General features: G+C 36.8%; 1 protein-coding gene across 5 annotated transcripts in view; it reads left to right on the top strand.

The window, feature by feature from the left end:
* The window catches only part of PPP1R13B (protein phosphatase 1 regulatory subunit 13B), a 122,350-nt gene that overhangs the window by 40,414 nt on the left and 56,798 nt on the right, over nucleotides 1-25,138 (top strand). For all 5 annotated transcript variants that reach the window (XM_074213213.1, XM_074213212.1, XM_074213211.1 and 2 more), the window contains exons 2-4: nucleotides 4,500-4,647; nucleotides 17,756-17,875; nucleotides 22,170-22,246. In XM_074213213.1, the coding sequence (XP_074069314.1) occupies nucleotides 4,500-4,647; nucleotides 17,756-17,875; nucleotides 22,170-22,246 (345 nt within the window). The remainder of the gene's footprint in view (nucleotides 1-4,499; nucleotides 4,648-17,755; nucleotides 17,876-22,169; nucleotides 22,247-25,138) is intronic.

Raw genomic sequence — 25,138 nt, 5'->3', positions numbered from 1 at the left:
CCTGTGGTTGCCATGGCAGTGCCAGACTAAATGATTCTGTGGGTCTTATACAGCCTGGTCAAACGTTCCCAGCCCATTTTAGAATCATTTGTTTAGTTTTCTTCAAGACCAGTCTCAGGTGTCATCCTTGTAGGATGTCTTTTCTGCTCCCTATGTTATATTATTTTGTATTTATATGTGTAAAGGTTGTATTCTCCTTTTATTATGTAAGTTCTTTGTTGAAGTCAAGGCCTGCTTTTTAAGTTTCTTTGTTTCCTTAGTGCCTAGCACAGTATCAAATACCTACTAGATGATATAACATTTTGAATGCATTTGAGTTAAATTTTTTTAAACATCTGAATGCACCTAGTTTATGTTAACAAAATTAGAACCATTTTCTAAGTTACTGTTGTTAGTCTCATCTCTTTTCATAGGTGCATTTTATTTTGAGGGGGAGGAACCAAAGACACCTCAATGCAGTGAAGTTCTATATATGCTACTTTTTTGTCCTTTGCCTTTTTTTGTAACTCAGGGAAAATAAAAAAATTTCTAGTATACATGTAGAGAGCCACTGATCTACCAAAAACTTAATTTGAGGTTAAGGATGAAGAGAAAAGCTAGTTGTTGGGGTTTTTTTTTAAGAAAACCAGAAAATGATCAACTCACTTTTTTAACTAAAAAGAAGCATAAAACTTTATTCAATAAATACATCAAAACCTAAAGTCAACTTTTATTTATTTTTTATTTTTTTCAAGGCAATGGGTTTAAGTGGCTTGCCCAAGGCCACAAATCTAGGTAATTATTAAGTGTCTGAGGTTGGATCTGAACTCAGGGGTTCCTGACTCCAGGGCTGGTGCTCTATCCACTTCGCCACCTAGCCGCCCCTAAAGTCAACTTTTAAATCCATATAATTGGGTTTCAGTAGATACTGTAGGAGAATGGTACATATTTTTAAATAATCACTGTGGTTATCCCTGGGTGTTTAAGGTGTATATTTCTTTAGTCTGACTTAACAGTTAGTAGTTCTTTTCCCTTTCACCTTGATTACCTGTTTAGTCCTTATTTATTCAAACTGCTTTTATTCTGTGTGTGTGTGTGTGGGGGGGGAATGGAGATAAGTGATGTGTGCAAGGTCACACAGCTAGTAAGTATCAAGTGTCTCGAGACTTGATTTGAATTCAGGTCCAGGTCTGGTGCTCTATCCACCAAGTCATCTAACTTCCCCTACTTTTATTCTTTTTTTTTTTTTTTTTTTTAGTTTTTGCAAGGCAAACTGTGTCAAGTGGCATGCCCAAGGCCACACAGGTAATTATTAAGCGTCTGAGACCAGATTTGAACTCAGGTACTCCTGACTTCACCTAGCCACCCTCTCTGCTTTTATTCTTAAAACAGAAGCTATAGGAGCAGCTAGATGGCGCTATGGGGTGGCTAGGTGGCGCAGTGGATAAAGCACAGGCCCTGGAGTCAGGAGTACCTGCGTTCAAATCCTGTCTCAGATACTTAATAATTACCTATCTGTGTGGCCTTGGGCAAGCCACTTAGCCCCATTTGCCTTGTAAAAATCTTAAAAAAAAAAACAAACAGAAGCTATTGATAGATGGAGTTCCCTTTGCATGTAGATTACTTATTTTGATGTTTTCAGCAATGTGGGTTGGAACTATATGGTAGGTTACATTATAGTATTATAGAATTGAAGAGTAAAAAGAGCTGTCATAGGCCATATAGGGGCAGTCTTTGCTAAAGAATGATTCCTATTTACAATTTATCCCCAAAGTTTTCATTTAGCCTCTGCCTGAGAACTTCCAGTGATAGGAATCCATTATTCTCTTTGGTTTTTCCTTCCTTTATCAATACACTTTATTTTTGGACCTCCTTTTTTTACTTAGTGAATTAAAATCTGTTGCCCTATAATGTCCACCTACTTATTCTATCTTCCTCTTCACGATTTTTAAATATATTCTGATACTTCCATCTTATCTTTCTTTTCTTCTTTATGTCAGACATTCATAGTTTCTTCATTTTATCCTTGAAAGGCAGAATTTCAAATGTCCTTATACTTTTGGTTCTAGATCTATTTAGAACTTGTCAGTCTTGTAGTCTTCCAGAATCATAGTTAGTTTTGACATTGGTCAGTGTTCTCAAGTCTTTTAAAGTAATAATGGTATGATACTTTGAGTTGTTGTAGCTCTCTTTGAAACTGCTGCTTCATGTATTCATAAAGTAGAAAAAAAGTCCATTATATTCACTTTCCATATTTTGTTCAGTCATTTGTTAATGAAGAATTCTTAATTTCCAGTTAGATATACAGTTAAGGGCAGCTAAGTGTCGTAATAGTTAGTGTTGGGCCTTGAGTCAGGAAAGCTCATTTTCTTGAGTTCAGAATGTGGTCTCAGACACTAAATTAGTTGTGTCACTCTGGGCAGGTCACTTAACCCTGTTTTCTTCAGTTTCCTCATCTGTAAAATTAACAGGAGAAGGAATTTTTCAAACCACTACCAATATCTTTGCTAAGAAAACCCCAAATGGGGTCATGAAGAGTTATACACGTGAAGAGTTAATCACCAAAAAGCAACAGCAGATTATGTGGTTAAGTGATACTATAGATATTTTTGCACATAATAGTCCTTTTCCTTTTCTTTGATCTTTTTGAGGTATATATGCTTAGTAGTGGTCTTTTTTTTTAGGAATAGTTCCTTAGTGACTTTTTTAGGAATAGTTGATTTCCAGATGCTTGTTTATTATTTTGCCTATCCAATGGAAAAGAAACAGAATCTCAGAATTGCTCTAATTGTCATTTCTTTAATAGTTTGGTGTATTTTTTTCACATGTTGAGAGCTTGGATTTCTTCTTTTGAATAATGATAGTATACTTTGACCGTTTATCTTTTGGGGAGTGGAAGTATTTTCAATATATTAGGAAAATACAATATGTATAGAGATGTAAATACAAAGTGTGTGTGTGTGTGTGTGGTAAATATAAGGTAATTGGGAGTAGAAAGTCATTTGAAGTTGGGAGAGATTTGGGACAGGGAGACCAGTTAGAGGACCATTCTCCTATAGTGAGAGTGAGAGATGCGAGTGGAGGTAAGAAGCAAAATTTTATAACTAAGGGGTTTGGTGAATAAAAGTTTCTCTGTTGACCTTCGGTTTCTGATCTTTGGTTCTCCATCTTTAACTGCCTTTCAGATATTTTGAACTAGATGTCCAAGTAGATACCTGTAACTCGTTATGTACAGAACAGAACTCATATCTTCCCCCCAAATCCTCCCCACCTTTCTTGATACTGTAGAGGGCAACACCATCCTCAGCCTAGCTCATATCCAAGTTGTCGCCAATGTCTGTTGTTTTCAGCTTTGCAACATTTTTTGAATATTCTCCCATCTCTTCTGATACTGTCACCAGTCTAGTGCAGGCCCTCATCACCTCACTTTGGGTTATTGCTTTAGTTTACTCATGAGTCTGCTTGCTTCAAGACTCCCTATTCCAAGCCATTGTCCATTTGCCCACTAAAGTGATTTTCTTTGAAAGCAGTTCTCCTTAAGTTTCCTTTCATCCTTCCCTCAATAAACTCCATTGGCTTCATGTTGCTTTCAGGATCTAATTAGAAAAGGCTCCGTTTGACTTTCAAGGTCCTTCACAACCTAGTTCCCTCCTACTTTTTTATTTGATAACATTTTACTCTCCTATAGATACTCTTAGATCCAGTGGCAGTCCATCTCTCAGCTCCAGGCATTCTCTCTGACTGTTCCTCATGCCTGGAATATTACTCTCCATCTTCCACCCTGACTTCTGATCTCCCTTGCTTCATTTAAGTTCCAGTTAAAATCCAACTTCTACGGAAAGCCTTACCCAACCCCTCTTAATTGTAGCACCTTATCTCTTTTAATAATTTCCTTTTATTGGGGCAGCTAGGTGGCACAATGGATAGAGCACCAACCCTGGAGTCAGGAGGACCTGAGTTCAAATGTGAACAAAGCTACTTAATAATTTCCTAACTGTGTTGTCTTGGGCAAGTGATTTAACCCCATTGCCTTGCGACCCCTGCCCCCTCAAATATTTCCTTTTATCCTGGACATAGTTTGCTTTTATTTATTTATTTGCTTGTTGTCTTTCCTATGAGATTGTAATTTCTTGAGGGCAAGGCCAGTATTTTCAGCCCCCCACCCTTTTTAAGTTTTTTTTTTTTTGCAAGGCAAATGGAGGTTAAGTGGCTTGCTCTAGGCCACACAGCTAGGTAATTATTAAGTGTCTGAGAACCCAGGTACTCCTGACTCCAGGGCTGGAGCATTATCCACTACACTACCTTAGCCGCCCCTTGGCCTCTTTTTCTATCTGCTATTTAGTACATTTTTTGTACTGCCTGACTCTTAGGTATTTAAACAATGCTTATTGACTGATTTAAGTTGTTCTTAAAGGTTAATTTTAAATTAATTACTAATACCCTCAAAAAAGTGACTTCCTGTATGAGTTTCATGGTTCTGTTGAAAATTAGTGACTTTAATTGGGGATTTTTTCTTACAGGTTATATTAACAGTGTTCCTGAGCAACAATGAACAGATTTTAACAGAAGTTCCAATCACACCTGAAACAACATGTCGAGATGTTGTGGAATTTTGCAAAGAGCCTGGAGAAGGAAGCTGTCATTTGGCAGAAGTTTGGCGGGGAAATGGTATGTAGAACATTTTTATTTATTTAAAATATTTTTAAACCACCATGTATTTTATGTATTTATTTTCTTCTCCTTACCCACAAACTAATGGGGAAAAAAATCTTTGTAACAAATAAACATAATTAAATAAAATTTATTTCCACATTGACCACAGGCAGAAGTCTACATAAGTGGTAGAGTTTGTCTTTCTGTTAGGGGCTGGGCAGCATTCTTCATCATTGCTCTTATGGAATGATGGCTGGTCACTACATTGATCAGAATTCTTAAGTCTTTCACAATATTTGTTTTTGTGATTTTGATGTTACAGTTGTTTTCCTGGTTCTGCTCATTTTACTCTTATCAATTCATGCATGTTTTCTCCAGGTTTCTCTGAAACTATCTCTTTTCTTCTTTTCTTACAGCATAAATAATGTTTGATTTCATTAATATATTATAATTTGTTCACCTGTTCCCCAAATTATGGGTACCTTTTGAGTTTTCTAGGACTTTGCTACCACAAAAAGAGCTGATTTTGTACATGTTCATTTTTGTGTATGTAATATGGGTATGTATGTATGTATTCCCCTTTTCCTCTTTCTTAATCTCTTTGGAGTTTTAGTTTAGTAACTGTATTTCTGAGTTAAAGAGTCCAATATAGATTCATGAGCTTTTGGCCATAGTTCCAAATTGCTTTCCAGAATTCTCTACCTATAGTATACTAATTAGTGTTTGTTTTCCCCTGGCTTCTCTAACATTTGTCATTTTCCTTTTTTGTTAACATTGTCAGTTTTGTGTGTCAAATGGACCCTTTACATTAACATTACTTTATTAGTAATTTGGAGTGTTCTTTAATTCCCCAAGGCTCTGTTTTAGCCTTCTTCTCATATACTCTATACTATGTCTCTTGGTAATCTTGTCAACTTCCAAATCTACTTAACCAGCTATATTATCCTTTCTAATAATCTCTGGTCTCACATCTTCAATTGCCTCTTGGACATTTAGAATTGTATACCCCATGGACATCCTGAACTCAGCAGGGCCAAAACCTAACTCCATAATCTTTCCCCCTCTCTCCAAACCCTCCCTTCTTCCTAACTTGCTTATTATTGTTGAGAGTACCACTGGCCTCCCAACCTAACTCTGTCACTCCTCCTTTCCCCAATCCATTCTTTTGCCAGGGCCTGTTAATTTTACCTTGGTCACATCTCTTGCATATGCCCTCCTATTTCCTCTGAAACTATTGCCATCCTGGTACCAGTCCTTACTAACACACTTGGACTATTGCCTATCTTGTTGATCTCCTGCTTTAAGCTTTCTTCTTTCCATCCTTCATTCAGTTGCCAAATCAGATCAGTTGATTTTCCTATAGTGCAACTTGGATCATGTCTCCCTTTCCCTCCTCCCACTTGTGGGCAGCTGTGTGACATAGGATAAAGTGTCACCTTTGAAGTCAGGAAGACTCATCTTCCTGAGTTCAAATCTGGTCTTAGTCATTTTATAACTGTATGACCCTGGGCAAACTTTTGCCTATTTGCCTCAATTTCCTCAGCTGGAGAAGGAAATGGAAAAATCACTTCAGTATCTTTGCCAAGAGAACCCCATATATGGGTCAAGGAGAGCTAGACAAGAGGGAAACTATTGAACAGCAACAGCCCCCCATTTAGAAAACTCAAGTTGCCTTGTTTTTTTTTCCATTCAATTATAAAATGCTTTATTTAGTTTTTTAAAATACTATCTTACTTTTTGCTTTCCTACCTTTCTGACTTTTCTTACACCTTAGACCCTTCCACTGTAATCCAGTGACACTGACTTCCTTTCTGTCCTTAAAGGAATACCCTTTGCATTTGACTTCATGGATTGACTATCTTCAATGCCTGGAATTTTACATCTTCTTTTTTCCCCACTTACTGATTAAGCGGATTTTCTTAAAGGCTCAACTAAAATTTTACTTACCAGAAGCTTTCCTGGATGTCCCCAGTTCTGGTGCCTTTCCATTGAAATTATCTCCAGTTTATCCTGTTCATATATTATTTGTATATAGTTTTCTTAATGTTCTCTCTTACACCTTTCTTTGTATCCTCAATGCTTAACAGAGTACTTGTTGTAATAATAAATACATAAAAATTACTTATTTTGACTTGAAAAGGTAAAATATTATATCAGCTTAGTTTTAATTATATTAGCTTAGTCTTTCCATGAGCAATTAACATTTCTCCAATTATTAGATATGTCTTTTATTTCCTGAAAACAATATTTTGTAAGTATAGCCAGCCCTATGTTATCTTGGTATGTAGATTCACAAATACATATTCTATATATATTTGTTTTAAATAAAATTTCTAGGGTTGTATTAAATAGAAGTAGTGACCAAGGTAATCTTTGCTTCATCTTGTTATTAATAAAAGGTTCTAGTTTACATTCCTTCTCCATGTAGTACTTACTCTTAGTTTTAGTTATATGCTAATTATCTTTGAGAAAAAGTCCATTTATTATTATATTTTCTAGTGTTTTAATAGAAATAGCAATTTTATTTCATTAACAGTTTTTTATTTTTTTGTCTCTATAAATTTTTTGTCCGTGTTATGGTTAATTACACTGAGTTTTTCTAATATTAAAACAACACTGCATTCCATCTTTATGATATGATGCTGTAGTTTCTTTGCTAATATTTTTTTTTTATTAAAGATATTATTTAAGATTTACAATTTTCTCCCCAATCTCACCCCCCCCCCCCCCCCCCACGGAAAGCAATCTGTCAGTCTTTACTTTGTTTCCATGTTGTACCTTGATCCTGTCCTACTGGGTGCATATATATTCAGTATTGAAATTACTTTATTGTCTATGGTACCTTTTAGGAAGATAAAGTTTTCTTCCTTATATCTTTTAACGCTGTCTATTTTTGTTGCTGCTTTGTCTGAGATAAGGATTGCTACCCCTGCTTTTTTTACTTCAGCTGAAGCAAAATATATTTTGCTCCACCCTTTTACCTTTACTAATCTCTCTGCTTCAAATGAGTTTCTTATAAGCAGAATATTGTAGGATTCTGGTTTTTAATCCACTCTGCTAATCACTTAGTTTTACAGGAGAGTTCATCCCATTCACATTAAAAGTTATGATTACTAGTTCTTTATTGCCCTCCATGCTATCTTCCTCTGTTTGTATTTTCCCCCTTACCGCCTTATCCATATTCCCCAGTATTTTGTTTCTGAATACTACCCTCTTCAGTATGTTTGCCCTCCTATATCACCCCCTCCCCTTTCTTTCCCCTTTCCCTTTTCCCTTCCCTTCCTTTTCTTATTTCCCCTTTCTCCCCCCACTCCCCTTCCCTTTCTCCATTCCCCCCTCCCCTTTTCCCCTTTTAATACTTGAAAGGTTAGATGTTTTATAAGTTAACTGAGTATGTGTAAGTTGACTTTAAGCCCAGTCTGATGAGAAGAAGATTCAGGTGTTTCTCATCTGCTCCCTTCTTCCCTTGTATTACCATAGGGTTATTGTACCTCTTAGTGTAATGAGATTTTCCCCATTTAATTCCCTCCCTCCTCCCGTCTCTTTCCTATCCCCCTTTTTTAAGGAGGTAGTGTTTTTTAGATCATTTTATCTAAGTCATAGAAAATTCTGAGTGTCTGTCCCTTCCAGTTCGGTATATTCTATCTAATAGAGTCAAAATTCTTGAGAGTATTAAGAGTCTTTCTCCTAAATGGGGTTAAAGCCAATTACATCCCATTAGATAGCCGTTTTATGGATAGGTCATGAATGTCCATCATTGCTGGCTAGGTATATTCTCTCTGTTAGAGGTACAGTTCTCAAGGTTTATGAGAATCCTTTTCCCCATGCTGGGATATAGCCAATTTCAACTTACTGGATAGCATTTTTTTTCTTTTACCCCCCCCTTTTTTTTTTTACCTTTTCATGTGTCTCTTGAATTTCCTGTTTGATGTCCAAATTTTCTGTTTAGCTCTGGTCTTTTCATCAGAAATTTTTGGAATTCTGCATTTTGTTAAATGTCCATCTTTTTTCCTGTAAGAGAAGGCTCAGCTTTGTGAGAAAGTAGATTCTTGGCTGCATTCCAAGCCCCCTTGCTCTTTGTTCCAGGCCCTTCATTCCCTTAATGTTTATGCAGCCAGGTCCTATGTGATCCTTACTGTGGCTCCTTGATATTTAATTTGTTTCTTTCTGGCTGCTTGCAGGATTTTCTTTTTTTTTATCTGATAGTTCTGGAATTTGGCCACAACATTCTTTGGTGTTTTCATTTTAGGATCTTTTTCTGGTGGGTATTGATGTACTCTTTCAATAACTACTTTGCCCTCCGATTCCATGATATCAAGGCAGTTTTCCATCACTAGATCCTGTAATATTAAGTCCAGGCTTTTTTTCTCTTCATTGTTTTCAGGAAGTCCTGTAATTTTCAGGTTTCCCCTCCTCGATCTATTCTCAAGGTCAGTGGTTTTGTTGATGAGGTATTTTACATTTTCTTCTGTTTTTTCTATTTTTTTGATTTTGTTTAACTGATTCTTGCTGTCTCATGGAGTCATTCATTTCTGTAGACTCCATTCTTTTTTTTGCGGGGGGGGGGGGGGGGGGGTTCTTCATTAACCTTTTGCAACTCCTTTTCCAATTGGTCAGTTCTACTTTTGAAAGAGCTTTCCATTTGACCAATTTCATGGTTTTGAGAGAATTATTTTCTTTTTGCATTTGCCCAATTGAGGATCTGAGAGAATTATTCTCAGTTTGTATTTGTCCAGTTGATGATGTGAGAGATTTATTCTCCTTTTGCATTTGTCCAATTGTACTTTCTAAGGTTTTCTTTTCTTGTTGCAAGGTATTAATTGTCTCTCCCAAAATTTTAAGCTCCTTATTTTTTCAAGGAAGTCTTTCTGTGCTGACGACCAGATCATATTTTCCTCAGAGGTTCTAGGTCTTTCTGAGTTAGGGTCTTTCCCTTCCAAGAATTTTTCTATGGATACACCTTTCCACTGACCCCTCTTCATTTTGCTAAGACCTTGAGTTGGGGAGGGTCTGGTTCACAGGGGCTTGGGATTGCTAAAGGCTTTACTCACTGCATGCAATTTCTCTGGCTGGCCAGTAGAAGGTGCTGGTTGCTTTCTCTGGAGTGTCTGTGACCTTGATTGAGGCCTTCTCCCTTTGCTTGAAGGGAGGGGTTGGAGCTATTGAATTCTTTTGCCTTCAGTTAATGGTGAGTTTTACCCAGGCCTGAGGTCATTTCTTTCTGGATTGTCAGCTGGGCTGGTTCTTCTGCTCACATACCTGGGCCTGAGGCAGAAGTAGTCTGCAATTGTTTGTTCTGGGAAGAGGCCTCAGCTGGAATGGAGTCTTGGACTCAGAGTTCCTCAGACCAGAGCAGCCCAGGGATAGTGTCCCCAGCTCTCCTGCACCAGAACTCTCCCCCCAGCCCTGTCCGCAAGCTCCTGGGGGACAGCGCCAACACCAGTGCCTCTGCTCCTTAGTTGACTCAAGTCCCTGCCATCTAGCCCCACCGCTGATCCAGCAGATCCGGTTCTGGGGCCATTAGACTCGCGGCTCCAATTCAGCTGTTAATCTGGTTGATAAGGGGCTGATCCTGCCTCTGAGCCCCGTCTCACCTGCCTGAATTCGTCCAGTGCTGCTTCTGGAGACAAATGCTGAGGTAGATGATGAAAAATTATTAAGCGACTAAATTAGTTTAGGAAAACACTTCATTTTATAGAAAAAAACTGAGCACCAGAGAGGAAAAAATTACTTGCCCAAAGTACCACAACTTATCAGTGATAGATAGGGTCAGAATTAGATATCCTGACTCAATCTTGGAGTTTTCTAAGACATCACAATGCCTGATATAATAATAAATACTTGATAAGCCAGGAAATAGCTCATCTCCATTAAGAGATGAATCGGTAAAGATTATTCATTAAATACCTAGATATAGTACATTATATCTCTTACACTTTAGAAAATATATTTCTTACCCAATTTATATTTTTATAAAGCATTAATTAATGCAATTTTTTCCATTAAAATTATTTCTGTACTCAACTTCAAGCATAATAGTTGGAAGGGGCTTATATTTGAGCTTTATGGCAATCTAAATTTAAAGTATCTCAGAATGAATGAGAGATAGGTTTCTGTGTCTATACTAGTCTTACCTCTCCCTTTAACTTTCTCTATCATTTAAACTATTCCCTAAATTTCCAAAGGCACTATTACTTTCTGCAGCTTGTAGAAGGGGTTTATGGTCAAATTACTCTAATAGTTTTTCTAATATTAAAACAACACTGCATTCCATCTTTGTGATATGTTGCTGTAGTTTTTTTGCTAATTTTTTAAAATTTATTTTTATTAAAGATATTATTTGAGATCTACAATTTTCCCCCCAATCTTACTTCCCTCCCCCCCACATTCTTTATTGTTCTTTTCAGTGTATTAAGCTCAAATTAGGAGGAGAGCAAAGGGGGAGTTTTTCAGAAATACATGGTACATAGAACAAGCTAAATGTATTTTCATGTTAAAAAAATTAGTACTCATATTAAATTATAGCAGCCACAGTATTTTTATATAATTTCCTAATTATTATTTTAGGTGGAAAATATTGCTGACAATATTTTTCTTATAGAATCTAATTTCATGATGCAAAACTAATATTTTTTGCCTCTTTCAACCTAGCTTCTCTGATTTATATAGTTCGTGATTCTGAGATACTACTTTATATTTGTTGGAATAAAATAAAGCTAGCAGAATTACTCTTTAGTTTCTCATGATCATCCTTTGAATCATAGTATCATACATTTAAGTTGGAAGGAACATTAGAGATCATTTGATCCAACCTCATTATTTTTACGTAAGGAACTGAGATCTAGAGTGATGAAACTTGTTCTAGTTTGCACCCTGGTAGTAAATAGCCAAGATAGGATTGAGAACCAGGTCTTCTGACCACACATCAATATCCTACACCATGCATGCTGTTTAACAGTGAATAAAAGTTATCTTATTTGGCTGATGATGTTTTTGAATTTTTTATGGACTATTTTATATTAATAAAATGTTAGCATTATTACACAGCAGATTCAGTGTTTGGAGTGAGTTTGGAGTTAGAAGACCTGGGCTTTTATCCTAGTTCTGCTAGAATTCTAGCAGAATTCTTTATTCTTTAATTCTTTATTCTTTAACCAATTCTGCTAGAATTAGCAAGTAGTAGGTTCTAGAAGTAAAATCAATTCTAGTCAGAATTACTTTTGACCTTTCCATATGTGCCCACAAAGTGTAATGTAATATCTATAAACAGTTGTAGTCATTATGGGGCAATTTATTTTAGAGATAGGTAAGGCTGAGATGGATTACTTTGAAAACTATTAAATGTAAATTTTATATTTTAGCACTCCCAACTAAGCTATTGATTTAGGAAGGAGGTGATAGGTGATTAGGATGAAGACTTCTGCTAAAATAGAAGAAAACAAAAACAGATTATGAGTTTTAGTAGGCAAACTAGAGAAATAATATTTAAGGAACTTTATAAACATATGATTATATTATAGGATTATCACAACCACATACATAACCATTCTTTCTTTCTTTACCAGGAGGCAAGAGAAAGAAGGAAATCAAAGGATATGTTGAGTCTGTTTTAAGTGATGAGGATTGTAGGAATGCAAACTATTACTATCCTTGTCATTAGCTCTACTAGGTTAAACATAATGTATAGACTTTTAATATGATGAATAGGAGGTTTTATCTTATTTTTTGATTGATATTTATTTTTCTTCTTACATGTTATGAAAGTGTTTCAACATTCATCCACTTGTATATTTATGTTATACAATTTTCTTCCACTCTTCCTTTTCTACCACCCTATTCCTGCTGCAGTGAACAGTCTAATAAATGTTGTATATGCATGTTTGTGTGCAGCATATTTATATATTAGTCATTTTGTATTGGAGGAATTAGGACTAAGGGAAAAGAAAGAAAACTGTGGGATAGGAAGAAAAAACATAAGAGAAATTTAAAAGAAGTGAACATAGCATTCATTGATATTCTGTGTGTGTATTTTTTTCTTCTGTATATGAATGGCATTGGCAATAATAGATCTCCCAGTGTTGTCCTAGCTCTCTGAAGTGCTGAGAGGAGCTGCATCCATCATAGTTGATCAACTCACAATGTTCTTGCTAATGTGTTTAGTGTTCTTTTGATTCTGTTCCCTTTTGTCAGCAATCAGTTTGTGTAATTCTTTCCATGCTTCTCTAGAGTCTACCTTCTTATATAACAATAATAGTATTCCATAATATTACCATAATTTGTTCAGCCATAACCCAAATGATGGCCATTCCCTGGATTTCTAATTCTTTGCCAGTAAAAAAAGAGCTGCTATGAATATTGAATGTGTGGGACTTTCCCCATTTTTTATAATTTTATTTGGACATAGACCCAGTATTGGTAATGTTAGTATAAGTTTTATTGCTCTTTGGGCAGAGTTACATATTACTGTCCAGAACGGTTGGATCAGTTCATTACTCCACCACCAGTGTTAAATGTCCTAATTCTTGAAGGAGATTTTAGAATCACTCTCAGTGAGCTGTTCATACTTTAAGAAGAGACACTTAGGAATAGAGATTGACTGAGGGAACAGCAGATTCAAGACTTCTACCTTATTACCCAGTGATTCTGGGACAGATCAGTTAGTCATCAAGCAATTATTAATACTTTGTCAAAGGCAAAAGTCTGTTTCTGTTCTCAGGAAACTTACAGTCATAGGGAAGAGGGAACATGCAAACAACTTAGAAAATATTATATTACAAAAGTGGCATGTTAGCTGAGATTTGAAAGAAGCAGGAAAGTCTGGAGGCTAAAATGAGGTAGTAGAGAGTTCTAGACAAGGATGGGTGTGAATGTCTGTTGTTGGGAGGTCAAGTAGCTAGTGTGAGGAAAAGCAGATGCTATCCTTGAATGAAATGACTGAAGGGGGTAGTTTGTTTCCTGACAATTTTCTTTTTTGGTGAATCTTAAGTATTGGAGTGATATCTCTAGGTTCTTTATAAAGGTAGTGCCTCAGAATTGTGTATCTTCAAAATTAGTATGTGAACATCTGGTTTCCAAAGTCAATATTTCTAGGTCTGGGTGGAACAATATAGGCAAAGGAAATGAGAATGACTTTAAGGGCTGGATCACTCAAAATACTTGGATATGTTTTCTCCTATCTCACTCATATTCTGGGGTAGAGTGGCAAGCTGCCCATATTATTTTAGTTATTATTTCCTTGTAATTTTGTGTTATTTAAATTCTTATAAGTTAAATGTGTGTATGAATTGACTTTTTTTTTTTTAGATTTTTCAAGGCAATGGTGTTAAGTGGCTTGCCTAAGGCCACACAGCTAGGTTATTATTAAGTGTCTGAGCTTGGATTTTTACCCAGGTACTCCTGACTCCAAGGATGGGGCTCTATACATTGCACCACCTAGCTGCCCCACCTTTTTAAAAAAAATTTTTATTTCTTTATTTATCTATTTTTGTTTTATACAAATTTTTTTATACATTACTAAAATATTCTTGTTTAAGAGTAAACATAATACCCCTCCCCCAAAAAATAGGCCCTCATGAGCATAAAGTAAAGGAAAGAGAAAAAATTAATAATGATGATGATGATGATGATAATAATAATGACTGCAAGGTGGCGCAGTAGACAGAGCACTGGCCCTGGGCCCAGGAGCACCCAGGTCCAAATCCAGCCTCAGATACCTAAAAATCACCTAGCTGTGCGGCCCTGGGCATGCCACCTAATTCCACTTGCCCTGCAACCCCCCCCAAATAATAATAATAATAATAATAATAATAATAATAATAATAATAATGATAATGTGCTTCAGTCTGTGTTTCAACACCTCCAGCTATGTCGCAGGTGGGATCACATTCTTTATAAGTTCATCACAAAAGCTATTTCCATATTTTTCCACCATTGCTGTTGATGATCGTAACTCCCTCCATTCATACTTCCCCACTACCATATACTATATTTTCTCTCTCCTTTCACTCTGTCCCTCTTCTTAAATGTGCTGTAGGGTAGCTGAGTGGCATGGCAGAGAGATCACCAGCCCTGGGGTCGAGAGACCCTGAGCCCATATACCACTCCTTAAGCCCAGCAACCACCCAGCCCTGTGGTCCTGGACAGGCCATCCAATGCCAGCCCCTTGCAAGAAGTTAAAAAGAAAATGTGTTATATCTGACCACTCTCCGCCATGGTCCACCTTCTCCTTCATCACTCACATCCCCCCCTTCCCCCTGTATCCCTTCTCTCCTTACTTTAATGTCTGTACCCCATTGAGTTTCCTCTCCTAGCCACCTCTGATGAGAGTGAAGGTTCCCTCATTCCCCCTTGCCTCCCTCCCTTCCATATCATTGCAATAGCTCATTGCAATAAAAAAAATCTTATTATACAAAAAAATCTTAACCTATTCCACCCCTCCTTTCTCTTATTCCCATTACATTTCCCTTTTAGCCATTGAGTGCATTCCGAGCTCTTTTGCCTTCCGGAATATATTCCAAGCCCTACGAGCTTTTAATGTCATTTCTGCTAAGTCCTGTGTGATTCTGATCACATTTTCTTCTAATTTTTCATTCTTTTGGTTTTGAAGTATTGAGTACTGATTTCTCATAAATTCATCAGTCTCCCTGAGTTCTATTCTTTGTCTGAAGGATTTGTTTTCCTCAGAGAGCTTTCTTATCTCTTTTTCCATCTGGCCAATTCTGCTTTTTAAAGCATTCTTCTCAATAAATTTCTGAATTGTTTTCTCCATTTGACCTATACTGGTTTTTAACATGTTATTTTCTTCAGCATTTTTTTTGAATCTCCTTGACTAAGCTGCTGACTTCATTTTCATGTTTTTCCTGCATCTCTCTCATTTCTTTTCCCAATTTTCTTTTTATCTCCTTCACTTGATTTTCAAAATCTTTTTTGAGCTCTGTCATAGCCTGAGCCCAATTTCTGTTTTTCTTGGAGTCTTTAGTTGCAGAAGCTTGTGTTTCCTCATCTTCAGACTGAGTATTTTCATCCTTCTTGGGATTATAGACAATGTATTTCTCAGTGGTGTTCCTCTTTTTTTCCTTCTTACTTATTTTCCTAGCTTGTGCCTGGTTTTGGGGTGCTTACTGAGCTTTTGAGTATTATTGGGACACACCCCCCCCACACACACACACACAATGGTCTCTGTCTTCCCTCCTGGTCTGTGAATGACCATAAGCGCTCCCCTCTGCCACGGGGCTGAGGTGGAGGGGCCCCTGTTGTTCTATGGGGGGGCCTAGACTGTGATCAGGATCTGAATGTGGTCAGAACCCCAGAGTCCTGTTCCAGGGACAGAGGACAGTTTCTCTCCACTCCTCTACCTAGGCTTGAGCACTCAAGGCTCCTTTGCCTGGGGTCTAGTGCTTAGCAGCTCCCTGCTTCTGGTTCCTGGATTTGGGCTGCTGGGGCCATGTTATTCGCTGAGTGCCCTGAGGGCTGGGCTTCACATACTGGCTCTGGCAGAGGGCCCCCACTGATCTTCCAAGTTGTGCCCAGTGCTCCCTGGGGTGTTGGTCAGGAAACTGTTCCTGTTGCTGTGAGCCTCGACTTCCAGGTGCCTTGGGGCTGCCTCTGGGAGGCTGAAGTTCCTTCACTCTGGCCGGCTGCCCCTCTAACCCTGTGGAGCGGAGCCTTTCCACTGTTTTCCAGGTTACCTTGGGCTGGGGAATTGGCCTCACTGGATCCCTCTGTGGGTTCTGTCTCTCAAAAATGTATTTAGAGTCCTTAGTTTATAAGTTTTGAGAGAGAGAGTACTTAAGTGCAGATCTTCTCCTGTAGCCATCTTGGCTCTGCCCCACCATGAATTGATTTCTGTCTTATATGGGTCAGATATTTCACTTTTCTTGAGTCTCATTTACCTTATGTGGAAGACCCAAGTTCATTTTTGCTTTTAACTTGCTGTGTGACCTTGGATAAATCACTTCTGTCTGTCTCATCTGTAAAATGGGGATAATAATAACACCTACCTTCTTGAGTTTTATGTGAGGATAAAGTAAAATGATATTTTCAAACCTTAAAGTTTAAAGTTAATTCTGGTTATGATTGTTATTACAACAGTGTTAAGAAAATTTAAACATCGCACAAAAGGACAGTGAAAGGAAACAGTGGTTTTGAGTAGACTAAAGAAGAGCAGGATGCAATCAATATATAAAGGTGTGGCCCTTTTGTACTCTAAATTTTGATGATCAGAAGGGGCAAAGATAAAGAAAACTGAATTTTAAGTTAACCCCCCCCCCCCCCCCCCACTAAGAAATTATTTACTGTGTGACAAGTCATTTAACCCTCATTGCTTTGCATACAGGGCCCATCTCCAGTCATCCAGATCCATAGCTGACCACTGGACCCAGGTGGTTCTGAAGGAGAAAGTGAGGCTGATGACTTAGCAACACCCCCCCCCCCCCCCCCCCCCAGCTCACAAATCCACTTCATGTGCTTGTCATGGCACCCTCTTTCCTGATGTTGTGGTCTTCTTCAAAAATGAAAGACAAGCATTAAGTGTTGTGTGTATATGTGTACATTTGTGTGTATAAAATTGCTCTAATAATCTAAACTCTTTTTAATAGACTTGATATTACTTAGATTTATGAGTTCTTTCTTTACAGTGTTTCTTAAAACTTTACAGTTGAAGCAATTTTTTTTTTCAGATAACTGTCAATGCTGAGTAAAATTATTAGCTCCCTGCTTTTGGATATTTTTGATTTTGTAGAGAAGTCCCTATTCTTTGCTGAATGAATAAAAAGAAATCTTCAAGTAAGACAAGGCCATTTGTTCAGAAAAAATGAGGTTAATGTTACAATTTGAAGTTGTGCTGGACTGGGAGAATGAACTGCAGAGATTTTCAGGGTGGAATTCATACATCATGGGAACTATGTGGATATGGAAGTTTAGTGAAAGAAAAGAGGAAAAATATCTAGGTTTTGAGCTTAGAGAACTGAGAAAATAGTGCCTCAGAGAAATTAGGAAGCAAAGGAAAACTTTTCAAATGTTTGTAACACCTTAAAGTAATCATTTTATTTATATTTCCTTTTGTTCATGCCCTGATCCTTGACTCATTTCTGGAATAAATGAGGTATATACTGTTTTGTTTTAGAACGTCCTATCCCCTTTGATCATATGATGTATGAACATCTACAAAAGTGGGGGCCCCGAAGAGAAGAAGTGAAATTTTTCCTTCGTCATGAGGATTCCCCAACTGAGAGCAATGAACAAGGTAGGTGTATTTATGTTAGTTTTAATGAAAAGTTTATTTAAGAAAGATCTGAATGCTGTCTTTACTTGTCAGACTTGGTTTTTCCTCTCTTAAAATGATAAGCTTTATAATAAATATGCATATCATCTCCTTAATATCTGTCATTACATCCTGCAACTATAGTACTCGGTGGAGGTGAGCCACTAACCTCACAAGGCACAACTCATTTCATTTTGGGGGTAGCTCTAATTGTTAGGAACTTTTTTTTTCTTATACACTAAGGCTTTTTCTTAGATGCTTTTCTTTTGTGTTAGGGATGTCTAGAATGTGCTTCTCTAGTCTCTCTAGTCTGCCTTCCTTGCCCCAGGTTACCTCACACAGGCAAGTATGGCTTCCTAGAAAAGGGTCACTACCATTTGACTACATTCAGCTCAAGTTCTTAGTAGTTACCTCTAGTGGGGGAAATACATGCCTCTTTCATGTCACACTACTTATTGAGGCTCTGCTGATGGACTTTCACTTATACAAAACAAACCACTAACTTATCTTGACACAATCTTATTTAAAATCTAAATCTAATTCTTTCTATAGTGGCAAGGGAAATAACATCATAGGGGGACTTAGGCATTAAAGTAAATGCAGGAGTATCTATCACAATCCATATAGAAAACTGGGTCACATTCCTCTACCAATGAGCTTGATGGTCAAATCTTAACTGAGGTTTATGGGTGACTCACAACTCCAGAATTCAGACTTTTAATTCACTGGTCCCTTTAGATACCAGTACCACAGAAAGTTGCCTGCTTTCAGACAAAGAAATTGAAGCTGTTTCTAGTCATATGAAAAAGTATACTAAATCACTAATGATTTGAGAAATTCAAATTAAAACAACTCTGAGGTACCACCTCATAGAAAATGATAAATGTTCTGGAGGATGTAGCAAAATTGTGATACCTACTGTATTATTGGTGGAGATGTGATGTGAAAGTGATCCAACTATTCTGGAGAGCAATTTGAAATTATGTTCAAAAGGGTAATGAAACTGCATACCATTGATCTAGCAATTCCATTACTAGTTCTGTATTCTGTATCCCAAAGATTTAAAAAAAAAAGGAAGGATCTATTTCATTAGAAATGTTTCTAGAAGCTTTCTTTGATAGCAAAGAATTGGAAATTGAGGGGGATACCCATGAATTCGGAAACACTTTGCAGTATATGAGCTTATGGATTGTAATAGAATTCTGGTATGCTATAAAAGAAATGACCAGCAGGATGCCTTGAGGAAAAACCTGGAAAGACATGAACTGACAAAAAGTAAAGTGAACAGAACCAGGAGAATATTGTACACAGTAACAGTCTCATTGAATAATGATCATCTATAGCTTAGGTATTCTCAGCAACCCAATGATCTAAGATGATTCCAAACGTCTTGGAAGAAAAATGCTACTTAGACCCAGAGAAAGAATTGCTAGAGTCTGAAAGCAAATGGAAACCATGTTTTTTTTTCCCCTTTTGATCTGTTTCTTCTTTGATAGCATGACTAATATGGAAATAGTTTTACATGACTGCACATATATAGCCTATATCACATTTTTGTCTGTTGAAGAAAGGGATAGGTAAAGGAAGTTGGAAGAAAATTTGGGATCATTCTTTTAAAATGAATGTTAAAATTTGACTTTATATGTAATTAGAAAAAATAAAATACTATTTTAAAAAAAGAACTTAATTTCAAATTTGGTCTCTGACATGTTCTAGCTATGTGATCCTGGGCATATCACTTAACCTGTCTCCTTAGAGTAATTGTGATGTTAAAGTGAGATAATATTTTAAAATCTTAAAGCATTATATAATTGTTATTATTAAGTCAAGTTCATTAATTCATAGTTTGTAGAGTCTGCTCTTCTCTTATTGGAATGTAAAAGAAGTGGAAATTGGATGGAAAAGCATTCCAGGTTTATTCAGTAGCATGCACAGAGACTTGGAGAAATGAATAGACCTGATAAACCACAGACCCTCCTGGTTGATATAGCAGCAAACTTTTCAGAGAGAGCTGACATTGGGTAGCATGGATGGGAATAGATCAAGGAAGGATTTGAAAACTAGCCTCATATTATTTCTTTTCCCAATTTTCCCACTACCACTCTTATCTCTTTTAACTCTTTCAGGAATTTTTGCTGACCTTGGGACTAGTTAGCATTCTTCTTTGAGGCTTTGATTGTACATTGTTGTCTACAAATTTAGATCTTAGTCTTCCTATCACCTATAATTTTTTTTTTATTGTTTTGGCTGCTTGTGCATTCTTCCAGCCTATTCTTGATTTTGAACTTTATGTTAAAGTTGGACTCTGCTTCCCTGTGGGTGGAAAGACATGCATTATGCCAAACTTTAGGGGTTTTTGGCTGCTTATTTTCAGAGTTTGTTCTGGAGGTCTGCAAGGTGGGGATTTTTTTCCCCCAGCAAGGCAGTGGGTTTAAGTGACTTGCCCAAGGTCACACAGTAATAAGTGTGTGAGGTCAAATTTGAACTCAAGTCCTCCTGACTCCAGGGCCAATGCTCTATCTACTAAGCCGCCTAGCTGCCCTGGGTCTGCAAGTTTTGGGGCATTTCCAAGTTATGATTGGGAAAGTTATGCTTTCCTGATCAGTGCTCTGGTCTTTACCCAGGAAGGGCCTTTGCTCTCCTTCTGCTGCAAGCACTAGCACTCCTCTTCGCCCTGGAACTGTGACCAGGGCCCTGTTCTTCTGCCCCTGCAAGCACTCTGCTCCTCTCTGGCTTACAGCTGTGACCAGGGCCCTGCTCTCTTGTAACCCACCTCCAGTGTACCTCTCCCCCTGTCTACAGCTGAGACCCAACCTATTTATGTGCATTAGAACTGGCAGTCAGTTTCAGCTTCAGTCAATGCCAGCAAGGAGTGCCCTTAATCTTTCTGACCAGTTGTCTGATCCCTTTACTGTCTCTTGACTTAGAGCTCCCAAAGCTGCTGCTGCTTCAGAGCTCCCTCAGGGTCCTACTGTACCCCAAACCTGTGCCCCTTCTGGTGTTACAGACCTTTCTCTGTACCTTCTCATTTGTCATGGGCTGGAAAAATGTTTCTCTCTGAACTGTTGTTGACTTTGCCAGTCCAAAATCAGAGTGGAGAAGTTACTTAATGTAGTTTGGCAAGAATATTGGGACAGTTCAGCTCAATAGAGTCCACTATCTTGCTCAGTATGCTCTTAGTCATTAAATAGTTATTATTATATACATTATTATATACATTCATTGAGTGCTTTTTTGGTATATGGGCATTGTACTAAGTACTGGGGACCTTGAGTTATAAGACTTTAGATGGAGAATTAGCTGTATTTACAGACATACATATACCGGAAGATAAGTGTAATAAGTTCTCTTTGTTTTGCAAACTCTATTTATGTTTCTCTAGGTAGGAACTACTACTTGAAAATTAAAGTTTTGTAATTTTACTTTTTTATTTTCCTCCTTTTTTGTTGTCTGTTTTATTCTTCTCCAGAAAAGTGGACATATATGCCACCCAAGCAATGGAGACTAATATTAAAAGTAAATTCTGCTATTGAAAGTGTTAGCTAACTAGATCATACTTTCTTTGTGAATGGGGAACAAAATGCTAGGAACTAGAATTTTAAATAAATAAAATTTAAGGTTAGATAGTAAATGAATTGAGATTATTGAACAAGGTGGTTCACAAAACTGCCATATTTGAGGCCATTGTATCCATTTTATAATATAGGAGTGTAGCTGTTTTCTTAAAAATGTTTTTAGGATACTATTAATATTTTTCCACTGCTAAGTGTTTGAATTAAATTTTGATGTAATATGGATTGTCCTAAAATTTTTGGGTCACCCTATACAAAATAAAAAAGCTTGTCAAAATAGCTTACCAACTTTAATGCGTTATGAAACTTTAGTAGAAGAAAGGCTTAGCTTTACCCTTAACTGAGACATTTGCGGTATTGTTTTTTAAACTGTTATGTAGTGAAAAGAATACTGGACTTGGATTCCAGAGACTTGGGTTTGAACCATAGCTTTACTTTGTCCATCTTTGGTGACTTCCAGGCTCATCACTTCTTTGCCTCTGTTTCATCTTCTAAAATCGAGGGGGTTCAACTAGATTCTTCCAGAGATTATCTTCCAATTCTAAAGTCTCTGGATTCTGTGATTTTATCCTGATTGACTACCAAGGTGTCATGGAAATTCCAATTTTGTGATAAAAGTTTACTGAATAAATTATAATTAATAAATTGGGGAAATCTATTTTTCATTTGAAGTTTTTAGTAAGAATGATACTTATACTTTCTAGGTGGCCGTCATATCCAAGATCTAAGAAATCAAAGAAATGGAACAAGTACATCTGCTGAGAAACATACTGAAAATGGGGTAGGTAATATTGAATACAATTTAATGTTTAAAGTATTCTTTATTGATAAATGTGGTTTCTGGGATAGCTTTAATCTTTGAAAAAATAGGTTGGTTTTTTTTTGTTTTTTTTTTTTTAGTATTTATTATTTCTATTAATTGTCCAAAGTGATTTAGCATTGCAAAGCTATGCAAGCAGAGTTAGTCCTTCCACTCATGGATTGAATAGGAACTGTGTCAACTTGCAGTGCTCCTGAGGAAAGATTGTAGTCCCTAAGATTCTTGAGCCTTAGAGAGTCAGAAAAATTACAGGTAGTTTTGTGCCCCATTTTTGTTTTTTCTTGTGGGAATTATTTGAGTCCTAGAGTAAGGCTGTGTGCCTTTTACTAGATTAAATCTTATTATTTCTTTTAGCTTCTGAAGCTCTTATCTTATCACCTGTAACTTAGATCCTTTATTAGTGTTTTAAAATATTTGTCTTTCATCTTGATATATATCCTTTGATCAGGTGCTTAAAAGAAGATAGGAATTTGTAGTTGAGGAGCAGGTTTAAAAGAAAAATATAAAGCAGTAGTAATGATTAGGGACTAAAATTGAATGTATATGGGGAGTAAATGGAGAATTAGAGCTTTGTAGAACCTTGAATTTAGAGGAGACTTAAGGGACAATCTAATCTTTTACCTTATGAATCCCCTTTACGATATTCCTGACAAGTGTTTTTCCAGCTTCTGTTTATATACTTCAAGTGACAGGAAACTCACCACCTTGCAGAACAATGCCTTCTATTTTCAGGTGGCTGTAATTATTAGTTTTAACCAATATATAGTTTTCCTTCTTTCTTGAGCAATCCATCAAATATTTAAATATTGTAAAGATTTCCGTTTTTTTGTCTTCCTTTTCTACCTGACTTCCCAAGCTTCCTTTATTGAGGTCTTAGCATTCTGTTAAGTCATGCAGGTGTGGGTTTTTTGGTTCCCTCTTACCTAGGTCTTGTTCTCTTGAATGTATTTCCTTTTGTCCATCACCTTACATACTGCCCTTCTGACTCCAAGACCAGGGTTCTATCTATTGCACCACCTGGTTGCCTTACTACACTATACAAGTTAAATCCTATTTCAGACACTTCCCAGCTGTATGACCTTGGACAAGTCATTTAAATTTTGTTTGCTTGAGTTTCTTCAACTGTAAAATGGGAATAATCATAATAATAATAGCACTACCTCCTAGGATTATTTTAAGTACTAAATGATATAGTTGAGAACTGTTTAGCATAGAGCCCGGTGAATAGTTAGCACCATGAATATTTCTGCTTTTGTCATTGTTGTTATGACATTTTCAGAGTAGTTTTCCTTTTTTGATGTTTCCTTCTGTTCTCTGTTCCCTTTTTATTTCCACTTTCCTTTCTCTGTTAGAAAAGCAAATATTTAGTCAAGCAAGACAAAATCTGACATTGACCTTGCCCAAAAATGTATGTCTCATTCTATACCTGTTATTCATTGCCCATAGGAAAATGACATAAGACAGTTATTCTATATAAGGAACCTTTTGTGGTGAATGGTTTAAAAAAATGATGTGAGTTAATAAGAGTTAATTTGTCCTGTGCTGTGGTGGCAAACGTTTGGGTTTTTCCTACTTGCTTCTTAGAAACTACTGTGATTTCTCACATAATCCTGGGACAAATGGTACAGTGTAGACATTTAGGCTAGGATGATCTATAGTCATTAGTTGTTTCCTTTTTAAATTTAATTTTAATTTAATTTTCCCAATTACATGCAAAGGTAGTTTTCAACATTCATCCATTTGCAAGATTATGAATTCCACATTTTTCTTCCACCCTCACTTCTCTCTCCCTGTTGTCGAACAGTCTGATAAAAGTTTTATGTGTACAATCATAATTTAACATAGTTCCATATTAGTTATATTGTAAAAGAGGAATTAGAATTGAGGGGGGAAAGGGGGCGGCTAGGTTGCGCAGTGGATAGAGCACCGCCCTTGGAGTCAGGAGTACCTGTGTTCAAATCTGGTCTCAGACACTTAATAATTACCTAGCTGTGTGGCCTTGGGCAAGCCACTTAAACCCATTGCCTTCAAAAAAAAACAACGATGTAAAAAAAATTGAGGGGGAAAAAGAACCATGAGTAAGAAAGAAACTTAAAACAAGTTTTAAAAAGGGAACTCCATTCATACTCCATAGTTTTTCTCTAGATGGGATAGCATTTTCTATAACAGGTCTCTCAGGCTTGTCCTTGATCTGCTGAGAGGCGCTGCAGCCATCAAAATTGATCATCTCATAGTGCTATTGCTAATGTGAGCAATGTTCTCTTGGTTCTGCTCACTTCACTCACCATCAGTTCAAGTAAGTCTTTATGTTTTTCCATTGAGATAGTTCACATTTTTCTTCTAGGTTTTCATTCTTTTGGTTTTGTTTTATCAAAGTCAGTGGGTCTCCTTTGCTCTATTCTATACTTTAAGGATTTTCTACTGTTAGATTTTGTGTCTACTTTTCTACTTAACCAGTTCTGCTTTTGATGGCATTCTTGTTTTCATTAGCTTTTTGGACCTCTTTTCGTATTTGGTCCAGTCTGGTTTTTAAGATGTTATTTTCTTTAGTATTTTTTTTGATATCTCCTTCAAACTGCTTACTTGGTTTTCATGATTTTCCCACATCGCTCTCATTTTTCTTCCCAATTTTTTCTGTACCTCCCTTACTTGATGTTGAAAATCCTTTTTGAGCTCTTCCATGGCCTGAGACTAATTCATATTTTTCTTGGAGGCTTTGGATGTAGAAGCTTTGAGTTTGTTATTTTCTTCCAATTAAGTATTTTGATCTGATCTTCCTCATGACCCTTGTAAACTGTTTATTGGCAGATTTTTTTTGTTGTTTACTCATTTTCTCAATCTGTGACTTGATTT

This window comes from Macrotis lagotis, chromosome 1 (assembly GCF_037893015.1).
Source record: "Macrotis lagotis isolate mMagLag1 chromosome 1, bilby.v1.9.chrom.fasta, whole genome shotgun sequence".
NCBI classification, from domain to species: Eukaryota; Metazoa; Chordata; class Mammalia; order Peramelemorphia; family Peramelidae; genus Macrotis; species Macrotis lagotis.
The sequence above is the reverse complement of the archived record's forward strand: the minus strand, read 5'-3'. Positions and strand labels throughout refer to the sequence as shown.